General features: G+C 41.0%; 1 protein-coding gene across 6 annotated transcripts in view; it reads left to right on the top strand.

The window, feature by feature from the left end:
- DNMBP (dynamin binding protein) overlaps positions 1–13,926 on the top strand; it is a 105,256-nt gene that overhangs the window by 28,387 nt on the left and 62,943 nt on the right. For 5 of the 6 annotated variants that reach the window (XM_054508334.2, XM_045878603.3, XM_045878605.2 and 2 more), the window contains exons 2-3: positions 3,970–4,124; positions 6,058–6,180. In XM_054508334.2, the coding sequence (XP_054364309.1) occupies positions 3,980–4,124; positions 6,058–6,180 (268 nt within the window). In that variant the 5' untranslated portion in view covers positions 3,970–3,979. Of the gene's footprint in view, positions 1–2,686; positions 2,875–3,969; positions 4,125–6,057; positions 6,181–13,926 lie in introns of all 6 variants that reach the window. The other variant, XM_045878602.2, reaches the window with a different exon arrangement.

Below are 13,926 nucleotides of genomic sequence, written 5' to 3'. Positions count from 1 at the left end.
CGGGCACCCTGGCTCTAGAGCCTTGTCTTCTACCTTGCAGTGCAGCCGTGATTCAAGCTTCTAGCCCAGTGTCTGGCACACAGTAGATTCTCAAATGGTAGCTGTTGCTATTCGTGTACTGTCAGCTGTAGAGAATGAAGAAGCCCACAGGAGTATTTGATCTGGAAGACTTATAGGACACTATTACACAAGCTGAAAGGTCAAATTGTTTGTGGAGAAGAGATGGTTAATTTCGTTTTAGATACGTGGAAGTAGAGATTTTGATATGAACAGTTTCGTATATTTTTCTAAAGCTTGGTAAATGATTTACTCACTAAAACTTTAAAAGCATGTTATGTGTTGAGCACTGCTCTAGACTGGTGAGCAAAACACAAAAATCTCTTCCCTCATAGGGTTCTATGTTCTAAAAGAGTTTGAAGAATTAAGGACCTTTCTATCTCAAATGCAGAATGGAAACGCGGGCATTCACCAGCGAGAGAAGATGATGGTGTTTTCACAGCGGACTTCCCTGAGGTCCCTGACATCCTGCTCTATGGGCAGCCCTTTCCTCTGCTTTCTCTGATTTCCTCTGCAGTTCTTTTGCCTTCCATCTGGAATTGGTGGAACAGCTTATATAAGCTATTTATGTTTAAGTTTCAAAATATCTGTCCACGCCTCTAAAATGGCCCAGACAGGAACAATAACAGTTGCTTCTCACAGGGTATCCAAGGCAGAGAAGACGGAGATGAAATTCATGATATTCCACGTAAAACAGAGGACACAAAGATCTCCGTTCTGGACACACACACACACACACACACACACACACACGAATCCTGCACTTGAGCCAGGCTCGGACTCCAGCACCCTTGCAGGATGTTCCTCAGCAATTACGCACTCCTTCCCACAGGGTAGGAGGTCAGTCAGTAAAAGTATTCATTGAGCCAGACCCTCCTCTGCTTCTGAGTCATGTTCTGGTGCGGCAGAAAGGTTCTCAGGGAGAAGCTTTAACTCTTTCACATCACAGAGTTCACTTCTCAGTGTAATAGGGTCTCTCTCTCACATCCTAGAGATCTTATGCTAATTCTTTCTTTAACATTTCAGATAATGAGGTAATATATTTAGTCTGAGAGTGAGATGGAATTTGAGAACATGTACTAGAAGGAGGATAATAATATCCACCATGGCCCAGCCTTGAGTTGTGTTAATAATATGTGGATGGCTAAAAGGTTTGCAAAATATTATGCTTGTTTAAAAAAAAAATGTATGACACCACCCTTACATGGAAATCTGACATCTGGCAACGTCAGCCATTTGGAGGACAGCCAGAAAATAAGAAAGGGGCCTCAGAGCACATGAAAAATAACTGTTGAAAAACTCTAACACATGTAGTTTACCACCACAGAAGAGTTTGTTAGCGTTTCCTTAGGAGCTTGTTTACTTTTTATGTATCTGGGAACTTCTAATAACTTGGGCGGCGTCTGTGTGGTCTTCTCTCCCCAGCAGAGAACAAACAGCAATCTAGAAAGAGGGTAGAAAAGCTGACCGAGGAGATAACTGATAGCAGAAAGACCCAAAAGTTATACAGTCCTGGTGTTATGCATCACTTCATGGTATAGTAATGTGTGGTCTTAATAATGAACTTGCATCCATCAGTCAAGGAATAAATTAGGTTCAGTGTCTTCCCATTGCAGAAGGCAGAGAGGTATATAATGTGTCTAGTTTTAAACGTGGTCAAAGCTAAACCAGGTTTTGACATGTTGAAATGGTCAATTCTGTGGTGTTTCTGTACTTGAAATAGCACTTTCTCTGGTGATGATGTATCAGTGAGACAGACTTGAGCTTGTAGCTGATTATGGAAATACTATTTAATAACCGCTAGCATTTATGAGCACCTCCTGTACCAGCCCCATGCTAGGTGCTTTCACACCAGCAGCATCTTGTCTCTTTGGGGACAGATCTGTGTTTCCATTTCCGTTCCATCTCTGACTTACTGCGTGACCTTGCACAGATTACATCACTTCTCTGAGCCTGTGTCCACATCTGCAAAATGGAAACCAATAATACACGATAGGATTGTTGTGAGGACTCAATGGAGGAAGTACGTAGAACAGTGCGTGGCACATAGTAAGTGCTCAGGAAATACTAGGCATTGTTGTAATTATTTTGATCAATATCATAATCCTCTTGATGATGAATATGAATGTATAATTATCCCCATTTTTCTGAACAGGAAACTAACCCAGAGAGTTTAAGGAGTATGTCCAAGGTGAAATAACTAATAAACAGTGCAGCTGGCGTTTGAACCTTGGTCTCTGACTCCAGACATCTGGTTACTTTGCATTCACATTAAGCTGCCTTCTCAGCATGTGATTATAATTAGACTTTTATACTTAAAGAAAATACATGGTAGGAAAGCGCAGAGGATGTGGGGAATGTTACTGGCCACTTCTCTTTTCCACTGTGCACCCAAGTCATCTCATTATAGAAAAAAGTTCCAGTAACACAAAGATAAGCAACTTTTACTCAACAGTACACATTACATATGCAGTGTTGAACTGGGTTGCATGATCCATTAAAATCTTAAAGGTACCCCACATTAATATATTCAGTTATTCATCATATGCCTAACATGTTTGTCCACATTACTGTTTTCTTAGATAATAAACTCAATGGAGCTATAACCATGGTTTGTTTTTCTTTTTAGCGCTTTTTGATATCATCATAGTTATATGTGAGATGAAAGTTAGAATCCTCATCGCTAACAACACCAGATAGATACTAGAGGTAAATAAAGGAGAATAGACTTGAGGCCTGGACACTCTGGAGAGTGTCAGCTTCTCCACTCGAAAGACCTAGGGAGAGAGGCTGCTAATCATGGCTGATTGGTTACAGGTGAGCACATGCCCGCTAGTTCCTCCCCCCTTTTTTTATTCATTTTTTTTTTTAAAGATTTTATTTATTTATTTGACAGAGAGAGACATAGCGAGAGAGGGAACACAAGCAGGGGGAGTGGGAGAGGGAGAAGGAGGCTCCCTGCTGAGCAGGGAGCCGGATGTGGGGCTCGATCCCAGGACCCTGGGATCACGACCTGAGCCGAAGGCAGACGCTTAACGACTGAGCCACCCAGGTGCCCCTAGTTCCTCCCTTTCTGTGGCTTAAACACGTACTTAGGCTCCCCAGGCACACATATCAAGGTAAGAGACACATCAACTTAGCACAGCACAGACTCCATAACTGTGAGGATACTATGCAAGCCTGGGCCATGGGTGTCTTTGAGCTGAAAACACATTCTTGGTCTGGTGTGGTGTATGTACCAGATCTTGTCTGGAGGTGTCATTTTTATAACATCCTTTCTTGTTCTTTTCATGGATTTTTACTTTTCAGTATGTTTTAAATCTCTGCCTTTGAGGTGTGATCCCACATTCCTTTTTTTTTTTTTTTTCCAGTAGGTAGGAGTCAGGCTGCCCTGGGCCTGAATCCTGGTCCTGCTGTTATGAACTCTATGATCTTAGACAAATTAAGTTTTCCAACTTGCTGAGCATAAGTATCCTAATCTTTAAGATAGTTCTGGGGAAATAAATGAAATGCCATATTTAAAATCCCTGCTTTTTAAATACCACATCTTAAAAGTACCATATTGCCTGTACTTGAAAAATGTTAATTTTTCCTTATTGCCCTCTTCAGGCATATTGAGAAATCTGCATTTCCCAACTTTGTACCTTTTCTGTCGCTCATAGGTAAAGGTCACTTTTTCCCCCCAATTCCAGAATTGCCTTGAGAATCAAATGAAAAATGTATGAGGAAACTATTGTTTTTGCGAGATAGTACCTTAATTTCTTTAAAGTATAAAGTACAAACTTCTTACTTGCTTAGCTTTGACGTGATTCTAAGTGTCTATCTTAAGCTTTATCATTCTCAAGATATGGACCTATATTCCAATAGGTTAAATAGTTACACTTTCCAATTTCTTTTGACCTGTCTTTCCAGGTCGTAAAACATGGAGGCTGGTTCAGTGGTTCGAGCCATCTTTGACTTCTGCCCTAGTGTGTCCGAAGAACTACCGCTCTTCGTGGGAGACGTCATTGAGGTGTTGGCAGTGGTGGATGAATTTTGGCTTCTAGGAAAGAAAGAGGATGTTACAGGTAAGAGGCTCCTAATTCCTCGGATACAAAATAGACCACAAGCCCTCCCTTCTTTCCATATTAAAAATAAAGGTTAAATGGGAAGCCCAAGTCCATAAACTTCAGAATCCTTTGTGTTTTTTTTGTTACATCTTTACTGTGGTTTCTACCAGTGAGGAGAGAATGTTTGTTATCGTTCCATCTCTCCTTATGGGTTCCTTCCAAAGGTTAAGATGGTTTGATACCAGCTGTCCCCAGCCCAGTTGTCTGTTCACATATTTACCTCCCCTCCCTGGGTCTTTATCCTTTGTGCTCAGCGTCATTGCTTTCCTTCTGAAAATACATGTTACTTCTTTATTCAGAACCCTGTTGTTTGCCTTTACTTTTCACTACCAGTCTTTATTTCTGATTTATGGAACTTAAGTCAGTCTCCCCTATGTTTTCTCTGGCTGTCTTCCTCAAACATTTTCTACCCTTTCTTCCACTCTTTTCAAGAGAGCATGATGCATCCTGTTCACTCCTTCCCAGATCCGTGGTCAGTCCAAATCAGTATTAAAGCTGCAGCTGCCCTTGGCAGTTTCCTTTCTTTTAGCCTTTAAAGTCTATGTTTTGTTTTGTTTTTTAAAGATTTTATTTATTTATTTGAGAGAGCGAGAATGAGAGAGAGTACATGAGAGGGGGGAGGGTCAGAGGGAGAAGCAGACTCCCCGCCGAGCAGAGAACCCGATGTGGGATTCGATCCAGACACTCCAGGATCACGACCTGAGCTGAAGGCAGTCGCTTAACCAACTGAGCCACCCAGGCACCCTAGTCTTTAAAGTCTATGTTAGCACCCGTTTCTTTCATTCATTAGCCTAGGGAAGGGTGGAAGTTTTTCCCCCACACTGTGCACCTGTGTTAAATCCAGTCCTTGACTTACATATATTTATGTAAGTCTGAGCTGGAGTTATATAGTCCTTCGAACAGACTCTGTTGACACTTACCCACATTTGGGCAATAATAGATTATTTCCCAGTAGAAATGATAGCTCAGCTAAGACAAAAATGATGAATAAGAGTTGGAAAGGTGAAGAGGATAGACAGAATTGCTTGTCCAAAGGTCCTGGGCTGACAACATGGAGGCTCTGAGAAGAGTTGAGCGTGGCATGTGTGTGAAAGGTTGAGGGGGCAGAATGTGCTGGGCAGAGTAGAAGGAGCTGGATCGTGGGGGACAGAGGCTGCCATGGTAAGGAGTTACAGAATGGGGTAAGAATACACGTGCTTTATACATCCGATGTGTAGTTGAGAAAGCTCGCTACTGCGGACTGGGAAATGATAGGAAAGGGCAGAGCCAGGGGCAGGGAGGCCTACTGGGAGGTTGTTGCCATAACCCAGGTAAGACATGCTGCTGGCTTGGACCAGGTGGTGGGTCTGGAGATAAGTGGAGGATACAAGAGACATCTAGAAGGTGGGATCTACTTCCTGGTGCTTTCCAACCGACAGGCCCTGTCTATCTACTACTGTCTATTAAAACCCTACCCATCTCTGGACTCAAATGCAAGCTTTCTCGTAAAAATTTTCATGTTCTTCCTGAAAGACTTTCTACCTTCTCTACCTTCCACAGCAATTTGTGCACCTCCATTGTGTCACTAGATTTCCGAATGGAATTATTGCTTATGCCTGAATTAGATTTTAAGATCTTTGAGGGCCAAGACTGTCTTACCTGTTTTTCCCTCTGCACTGCACCCTGTGTAGAGTGGCCCCCAATTAACGCTAATTAGATCGAATTGCATTCTCTGTGCTCTGCATGCGTTAAATTTTGTGCACTGTACTTTTTCTATAGTAGATTCTCCAATTATGAGTACTCGGTTTTCAATTCAGTGTCTGTAAATGGGCTCAGAAAAAAAAGCGATTTTGTCCTGGGACACAGACGGAAAATGAGATTCTAGTATTAGAAATGTTTGCTTTCGTTTCAGGGCAGTTCCCCAGCAGTTTTGTGGAAACTGTGACCATTCCCAGTCTAAAAGCAGGAGAGAGGCTGTTTGTCTGTGTCTGTGAATTTACATCCCAAGAATTGAACAGTCTTCCCCTCCATCGAGGTAAGTTGGCCATTCAAGAGTAGACTGTTTAATTTTTTTAAAAGATTATTTATTTATTTATTATTTATTTATTTGATAGAGAATGAGCACGAGCAGGGGGAGCGGCAGGCAGAGGGAGGAGCAGGCTCGATGCAGGGCTCGATCCCAGGACCCTGAGATCATGACCTGAGCTGAAGGCAGACACCTAACCGACTGAGCCACCCAGGCACCCCAAGAGTAGACTGTTTAAAATAAGATTAGTTGGGGCTCCTGGGTGGCTTAATTAAGCATTTGACCCTTGATTTCGGCTCCTATCATGATCTCAGGGTTGTGAGATGGAGCCCCACGTTGGGCTCCATGCTCAGTGGGGAGTCTGCTTCGGTCTCTCTCTTTCCCTCTGCCCCTCCCCACTTGCTCACTCTTTCTCTCTCTCTCTCTAAAAAAAATAAAAAAATAAGAAAAATAGAATTAGTGGAGTTGTTACATTTTGACAATTAGGTCTTTTTTTTTTTAATTTTTAAAAGTGGCTAACCTCTGGCGAGTACTAGCAAGATTGTGCTGACAATAATAATGCCTTATATTTGCATAGCATTTTATAATTTGCATAGCATTTTATAATTTGCATATCATTTTATAATTTGCATAGCATTTTCTCACAGATACATTCTCATCTGAGCCTCACCACAGTTTTGGGAGGTAGCAAAGTAGATATTATTAACTGCCTTTAAGAAATAATGAAAATGAGATTCAAGGAATGTTACCTGCAGGTGAGAACTTTTGGCCTCAGAAAGTAAAGTCATGTCACCTGATTGAGTATAAGCCCAGCATTCTCTTTCCCCTGCCCCATATTGTAGCCACACTTCAGACTACATTTATCTTTTTTTCCCTTAAACTGATACGACTTTGCTAGCAACATTACTATAAATGTATGAGAGTCAAGGAGGAATTGTTGGTATGGTGATTAAGAGATAAATATAAAACAGCCCCATTTGACTCCCTGCCATTAGGTAATGTTACCTTAAAGTTCTCATCAGAACCAGTTTAAAAGGAAGTGGTTTAAAGTGAATAGTCTTAGCCATGTCCCAGTGACATTCCAAGTATTTCTCACTTCACTCTGATAGACATATGAACTTCTAAAGACGGACGATAAACCATTTTTCACCAAATATACTTAAGTCCACGCATTTCTGCATAAGCACAAAAACCAGTAGTATTCCACAAACTGATGTTTATGATCAGTGTGATGTGAGGACAGCCAGCAAAATGGTAGAATTTATTGGGCATGTAATTGTTACTTGTTCTTATGAGTATGGCTGTCAAGGGATAGGCTTAATTTCTTAAGCCACATATGAGAGAGACAGAGCAGAGGTGGAGAAACAGAAGAGCCTAGCCTACTTCCCTAACCCGTAGTCGGGGAGAAGAAGGGATATTGGATTTGGATCTTCATCCTCAAAATCTATTTTGAGAGTTTCTTGCACTTCACTTTACACTGACCCTCTACCTCTTTTCTGAACACTTCCTCGTTAATCAGTGTTGGGAAGGAAGGGAGAAATAGATGAAGATGTTATAGCAGGGAACTTTGATCTGTCCCTACTCAGAGCCCTCCCCCTGGGGGGGGCTGTAGTTCATGTCAGACCAGAGGGAGTGGGGAAAAGGCCGCAGAGCACAGTGGCTTCCATCAGAGCTAGGCAGAGGACTTGGGTGGCATGGATTTGTCCTTTCCTGTACCTGGTTCCTGGAGCAAATAGTGGGCATAAGAAAATACTCTGTAGGAATATGCACTATGTCTACGACGTTTGGGGAATCTGAGAATGTGGCTTCTGGAATTAGCGTTTTTTGCTTCATAATTGTATCTTGTATTGTCAAGTCTTAGATACTAAAAAGAGAGATTTTCTGCTAAATGCCTTCCCTGGGAACACTGGTCTCATGGGTTGTTCTGAACTTGCTTTGAAGTTAAAATTCACATCAGCAATCCCAGGCCCACCAACTAGATTTCTCAGAAAGACCAAAAAGCATGGACCTTTCACCCATGAGCCTCCTGACTCTTGAGCTTGAGACTGACTCAAGCTCAGGCTGGGTCCTGGAATCTGTAGATGTTATCTTCACTAGTTTTTAAGCAAAGGAAGAGGATGCAGCAGAGGCGATACGTAGGAAGCGACTAGAAAGAGGTATGCTAACTGTCAGTGGTTTGATCTTGTTCTCTTCCCTGATGCTCTCCTGCCAGTAAGTGGAGACTATTCAGCTCTCTTTCCTTCTGTGCTTCTCACACCTCTTTCAGCTCTGTGTCTTTTGATTTGAACACATAAGGCTTTGAGAATGGGGAAGTTAGATGTACCTCTGCAATTTGTCTTTTTCTGGGAAGTTTAGCATGAGACACAGAAATGATATTAACTTCTCTAGTTTTCTGTACGTGACAGTCCATATTAATAGATAATAATGTTACTAGTTGGGAACACAATCAGTAAAAATGAAAGTATTGTTTTATACCACATGTAGTAGACTTGAGTCTGCGCTTTCTGATTTTCAAGTCTAGTGCTTGGAATGGCCCTTCTACTTCTTAGACTGAAAATTGTTTTTCCCATTAGGTCAGTGTCCCAGCTCATGACTAGCATACGTTCCTCTACCCCTGTCTTCTAGTACTGTTAATCCTGTTGTTTCTTTCTCTCTCCTTAGTACCTTCAGTATAGTAGTGAAGCTTCTCCCGTTCTGTGTAAATAAAACTTTTGGTGATTTAATATGTCAGGAGGGGATTTGAAAACCTCAAGAGCATGTGGGATGATGTTTGAGACCTGTTTTGTTTTACCATGCTGCCTTTAGTTAATTGTTACCTACTTACCTTTCAAAAATATCCTTGGGGTTAAATTATTTTTTAAATATTTATTTATTTGAGAGAGAGAGAGACACCACGAGCAAGGGGGAGGGACAGAGGGAGAAGCAGACTCCCTGCTGAGCAGGGAGCCCGATGCAGGGCTCAATCCCAGGACCCTGGGATCATGACCTGAGCCGAAGGCAGATGCTTAACCGATGGAGCCACCCAGGCGCCCTGAAAAAATGATATATTTTAATTGTAAAATTATATTATTAAAGAAATATATGTATTTAGATATATTTAGAGCAGGCAGTATAGCTTAGGGGGTAAGAATTCTGAGGGCTCTAGATTTATTTTTTATTTTTATTAAATGAATTCTTTTTATTGTAAACAAATGTCTAAATTTTTCCACCCACTTTCTTTAGAAAGAAAAAGAAATCAGCAGGCTAAGGAGATACCCATTCAAGAACTGACATGATTAAAAATTAAGATATAAATGGGTGACTCTCAATGACATTAGCTTACAAAGATGGTGGAGTAAACTACTACAAGCACACTAGTTATACAGTATTTTGTGGGAGAAGGGCATACAGACATAGCTAACTTCATATAGATCCCATTAGACAACTGGATTTACAACAAGTTTTTTTCATAAGAAATGGGCAAAGCCAGCTTTCTTTTCAGAATCAAAATGCAGAACAAATGGAAAAAGTATGGTATTGAACCTTTACAAGTTTGAGCCTCCACAAATAATGCAACCAAGTTTTACATTTTTAACAGCCCTTCTACATACACTCCATCTTCTCTATCTTGGTTCCGAGTTTTATCTTCATTCCCAGTTATGCCAATTCCATTGTTATTTAAAAAAAGAAGAAGCCTTCCCAGTTATTGTTGAAACTACTCTTAAGCCTTCCCCCTCCACTACTCAGCAAACTACAGAGAGGGACCTAGATTTAAATCCAACTCCACAACTTAGTCGCTGTGACCTTAGGCTAGTTACTTGCATTCTCTCCACCTCAGTAGGATAGTAATACCTAACTCAGGTAGTTGTGAGGACTGAATGAGGTCATACACGTATGGCATCTGGCACACGGTAAGCATGCAGTAAAGATGAACTATCTTTATTATTCTTAACCTGGGATTCCTGGACTTCATAGATGTGCTTTGGGGGGTCTGGTTTCTTGATCTTCATGGGAAGGTTTGTGTGTGTGGACATTCTTCCAGGGAGATTCTATCTGGAATTGGAATCACCAGTAGTCCTTCCAGCAGGTGTCACTCTTTCTCCTTTCCACAAAGCTGTCCAATTGTTTTGGACTGTTTCCTGTCTTTTAAGTTATATTTAAACTCAGAGACAAGGCTGTCTTTGTATGTCTTCTTTGGGAAAACGTCTATTCAGACCCTCTGCCCAGGTTTTAATCAGATTGTTTTTTTGGTGTTGGGTTGTAGAAGTTCTTTATATATTTTGGATATTAACCCCTTATTGGAACTATTATTTGCAAATATCTTCTCCCATTCAGTAACTTTTTATTTTGTTGATGGTTTCATTCGCTGTGCAAAAGCTTTTTATTTTGATGTAGTTCCAACAGACACATGGAAAGATGCTCAACATTATTAGGGAAATGCAGATCAAAACCACAATGAGATATCACCTTATATCTGTCAGAATGGCTAAAATAAAAAAACAAAAACCAAAAACAAGAAATAACAAGTCTTGGCGAGGATGTAGAAAAAAAGGAACTCTTGTACACTGTTGGTGGGAATGTAAATTGGTACAGCTACTGTGGAAAATAGTATGAAAGGTCCTCAAAAAATTAAAAATAGGGGCGCCTGGGTGGCTCACTCGGTTAAGTCTCTGACTCTTGTATGGCTTAGGTCTTGATCTCAGGGTTGTGAGATGGGCTGGGTTCCACACTGGGCCTGGAGCCTGCTTAAGGTTCTCTCTTTCCTTCTCCCTCTGCTCACCACCCCACTCAGGTGCACACACGTGCTCTCTCAAAATAAATAAGAGAGAAAGAAAGAGAGAAAGAGTGGAAGGAAAGAAGGAAGGAAGATACCATATGACCCAGTAATTTCAATAATTTACCTAAAGGAAATGAAAACACTGGGGTACCTGGGTGGCTCAGTAGATTGAATGTCAGGCTCTTGGTTTCGGTGCATGTCATGATCTCAGGGTCATGGGATTGAGCCCCAAGTTGGGTTCTGCACTCCTTGTGGAGTCTGCTTGGAATATTCTCTCTCCCCCGCTCTCTCTCCCTCTCTCCTTCCCCCATGTACACGCACATGGGTGTGCTCTCTCTCTCTAAAATAAATAAAATCTTTTTTAAAAAAAACCTGAAAACACTAATTTGAAAAGATATGTGCACCTGTATGTTTATTACAGCATTATTTACAATAGCCAAGATATGGAAGCAACCTAAGTGTCTACTGATAGAGAAATGGATAAGGAACATGTGGTAAATATATACAATGGAATCTTACGCAGCTCTCAGAAAGAATGAGACTGTGCCTTTTGTGACAACGTGGATAGACCTAGAGAGTATTATGCTAAGTAAAATAAGTCAGACTGTGAAAGATAAATACCAGATGAGTTCACTCATATGTGGAATCCAAAAAAGCAAATGAATAAACGAAAACAAAAAAAGCAGAATCAGGCCTATAAATACAGAGAACAAAGTGGTGATTGCCAGAAGGGTGGAGGGGGGGCGTGGAAGGATGGGCAACATACATGAAGGGAGTGGGAGGTGCAGGCTTCCAGCTATGGAATGAGGAAGCCACAGGGATAAAAGGCCCAGCATGAGGAATGGAGCCAGTGGTACTGGAATCATTGTGTATGCTGACAGATGGTAGCTGTGCTTGTGGTGACCATAGCATAACGTGTACAGAAGTGGAATCACTCTGTTGGACTCTTGAAATTAATGTAACATTGTGTGTCAACTCAAATAGAAAAATTTTTTAAAAGAGGAAAGGTTTTCTCTTAGAAGGATCAATGCAGGTGGCCAGGGCCACTGACTGTCTTAAAAATAAACAGAGGGAGGAAAAAAAAGAGGGGGGGAACAAAAAACAAAAATGAGAGTGTGACAAGGAAAATACAGAGAAAGAGGAGAGAAGAAAATTAGTGGGAATGATGAAATACCACTAATAATTGCCTCACATAACACAGAATGCCTATAACTTTGTTTCTAGGCCACCTCCCACTCTCAAAAAGACCAATAAAAAATGAATTGATAAATTTTTTGTAATTTTTTAAATTAAGTTTTTAATTTTAATGTTGGTATAGTTTCTTTTTAGAAACAAAATCTTTGTCTTTCATTTATTATTGTACAGCTTTTCTCTGAAAGCATTAATGTTTGATAGTTAACATACAGTGTTATATTAATTTCAGGAATATAATATAGTGATTCAACAAGGCTATACATTACTCAGTGCGCCTCATAAGTGTGCTCTTAATCCCCATCTCCTATTTCACCCATCCCCCCGACCCCCCTCCCCTCTGGGAACCATCAGCTTGTTCTCTACAGTTAAGAGTCTACTACTTGGTTTGTTTCTCTCTCTCTTTAAAATTTTGCTCATTTATTTCTTTTTGTTTTTAAAGATTTTATTCATTTATTTATCTGAGAGAGAGAGTGAGCACGGGTAGGGGGGAAGGACAGAAGGAGAGGGAGAAGCATGGAGACCAGCTCAGGGCTCAATCCCAGGACCCTGAGATCATGACCTGAGCCGAAGGCTGATGCTCAACCAAATGAGCCCCTCGTTTGTTTTATTTCTTAAATTCCACATATGAGTGAGATCATATGGTATTTGTCTTTCTCTGACTGCCTTATTTCACTTAGCATTATACTCTCTAGCTCCATCCATGTTGTTGCAAATGGCAAGGTTTCATTCTTTTTTTATTCAATCTGGATAATATTCCATTGTGTGTGTGTATTAGATCTTTATCCATTCATCTATGAATGGACACATGGGCTGCTTCCATAATTTGGCTATTGTAAATAATGCTGCAATAAGCATGCAATAAGCATGCATCCCTTTGAATTAATGTTTTTGTATTTTGGGGATAAATACCCCAATAGTGCAATTACTGGATCATTGGGTAGTTCTATTTTTAACTTTTTGGAGAAATTTATTTACAAATAACCTGATGAATGATATAGCACCCATGCCATAAGTCTGTGATGCCATGTGTGTGACCTATGAGGGTAAGGTTCTGACATGGCTCATGGAAATCTCAGTAACATGTGTGGTCAGTCTGCATAAAGCACATAGTCTTCCTGGGCATTGCGATTCAGCGGGGGACCTAATACTGCAGAGTCAGACTACTTATATTCAGATTCTAAGAAGACTTGCATTTGTTCTTACCATCGTATACCTAAATGCATCTCTTGCTCAAAGAAAAAAATCCAAGCAGAAGAAGCAGGCAGCCGGGCAGCTGGGATTAACTGTGCACGAATGGAAGCCTCAGCTTGACCCTAAGGATCACCACACTTCCTGTTTTCCCGTTTGCGAAATCTGGGCACTCTCTTCCAGCAGTTGCTCATATTGTTTCCGAAGTCTGGAAATGACCACTAGGTAGCCTTCGTTCCTCAGGAATCACCTGGGATGCCAGGGGAACAGGGGCACGACTCTCTGATGAAAACAAGAGACTCATGCAAAAAACTCAGTACCAGCAACAAAATAAAGGTGTTGAGCAAAATTATCTCTAAAGTGTTTTCAGGATCTAAACTGTGATTTATAAAAAGTTTACCTTTTTTACATAGAAGTAGCCAACAGAGCGACAGTCTGCCAGGTAATAAAGCTTATCAAAACAGTCACCCAGCTGAAAATAGGAAAAGCAAGCCCTGTGATAAGGGTTTCCTGGAGATCTGGCAAAGCAAGGAAAACATTGTCATTCTGCAGCATTAGGGAATCCTGTTCATTCCCAAGCCAGTGGAGTGGGAGTTGTGGCCAGCTTTTGTTCTTCT

This window comes from Mirounga angustirostris, unplaced genomic scaffold (assembly GCF_029215605.1).
Source record: "Mirounga angustirostris isolate CCGP_5_RB_7025 unplaced genomic scaffold, mMirAng1.0.hap1 SCAF_6, whole genome shotgun sequence".
NCBI classification, from domain to species: Eukaryota; Metazoa; Chordata; class Mammalia; order Carnivora; family Phocidae; genus Mirounga; species Mirounga angustirostris.
This window is presented reverse-complemented; position numbering and strand designations above follow the sequence as displayed.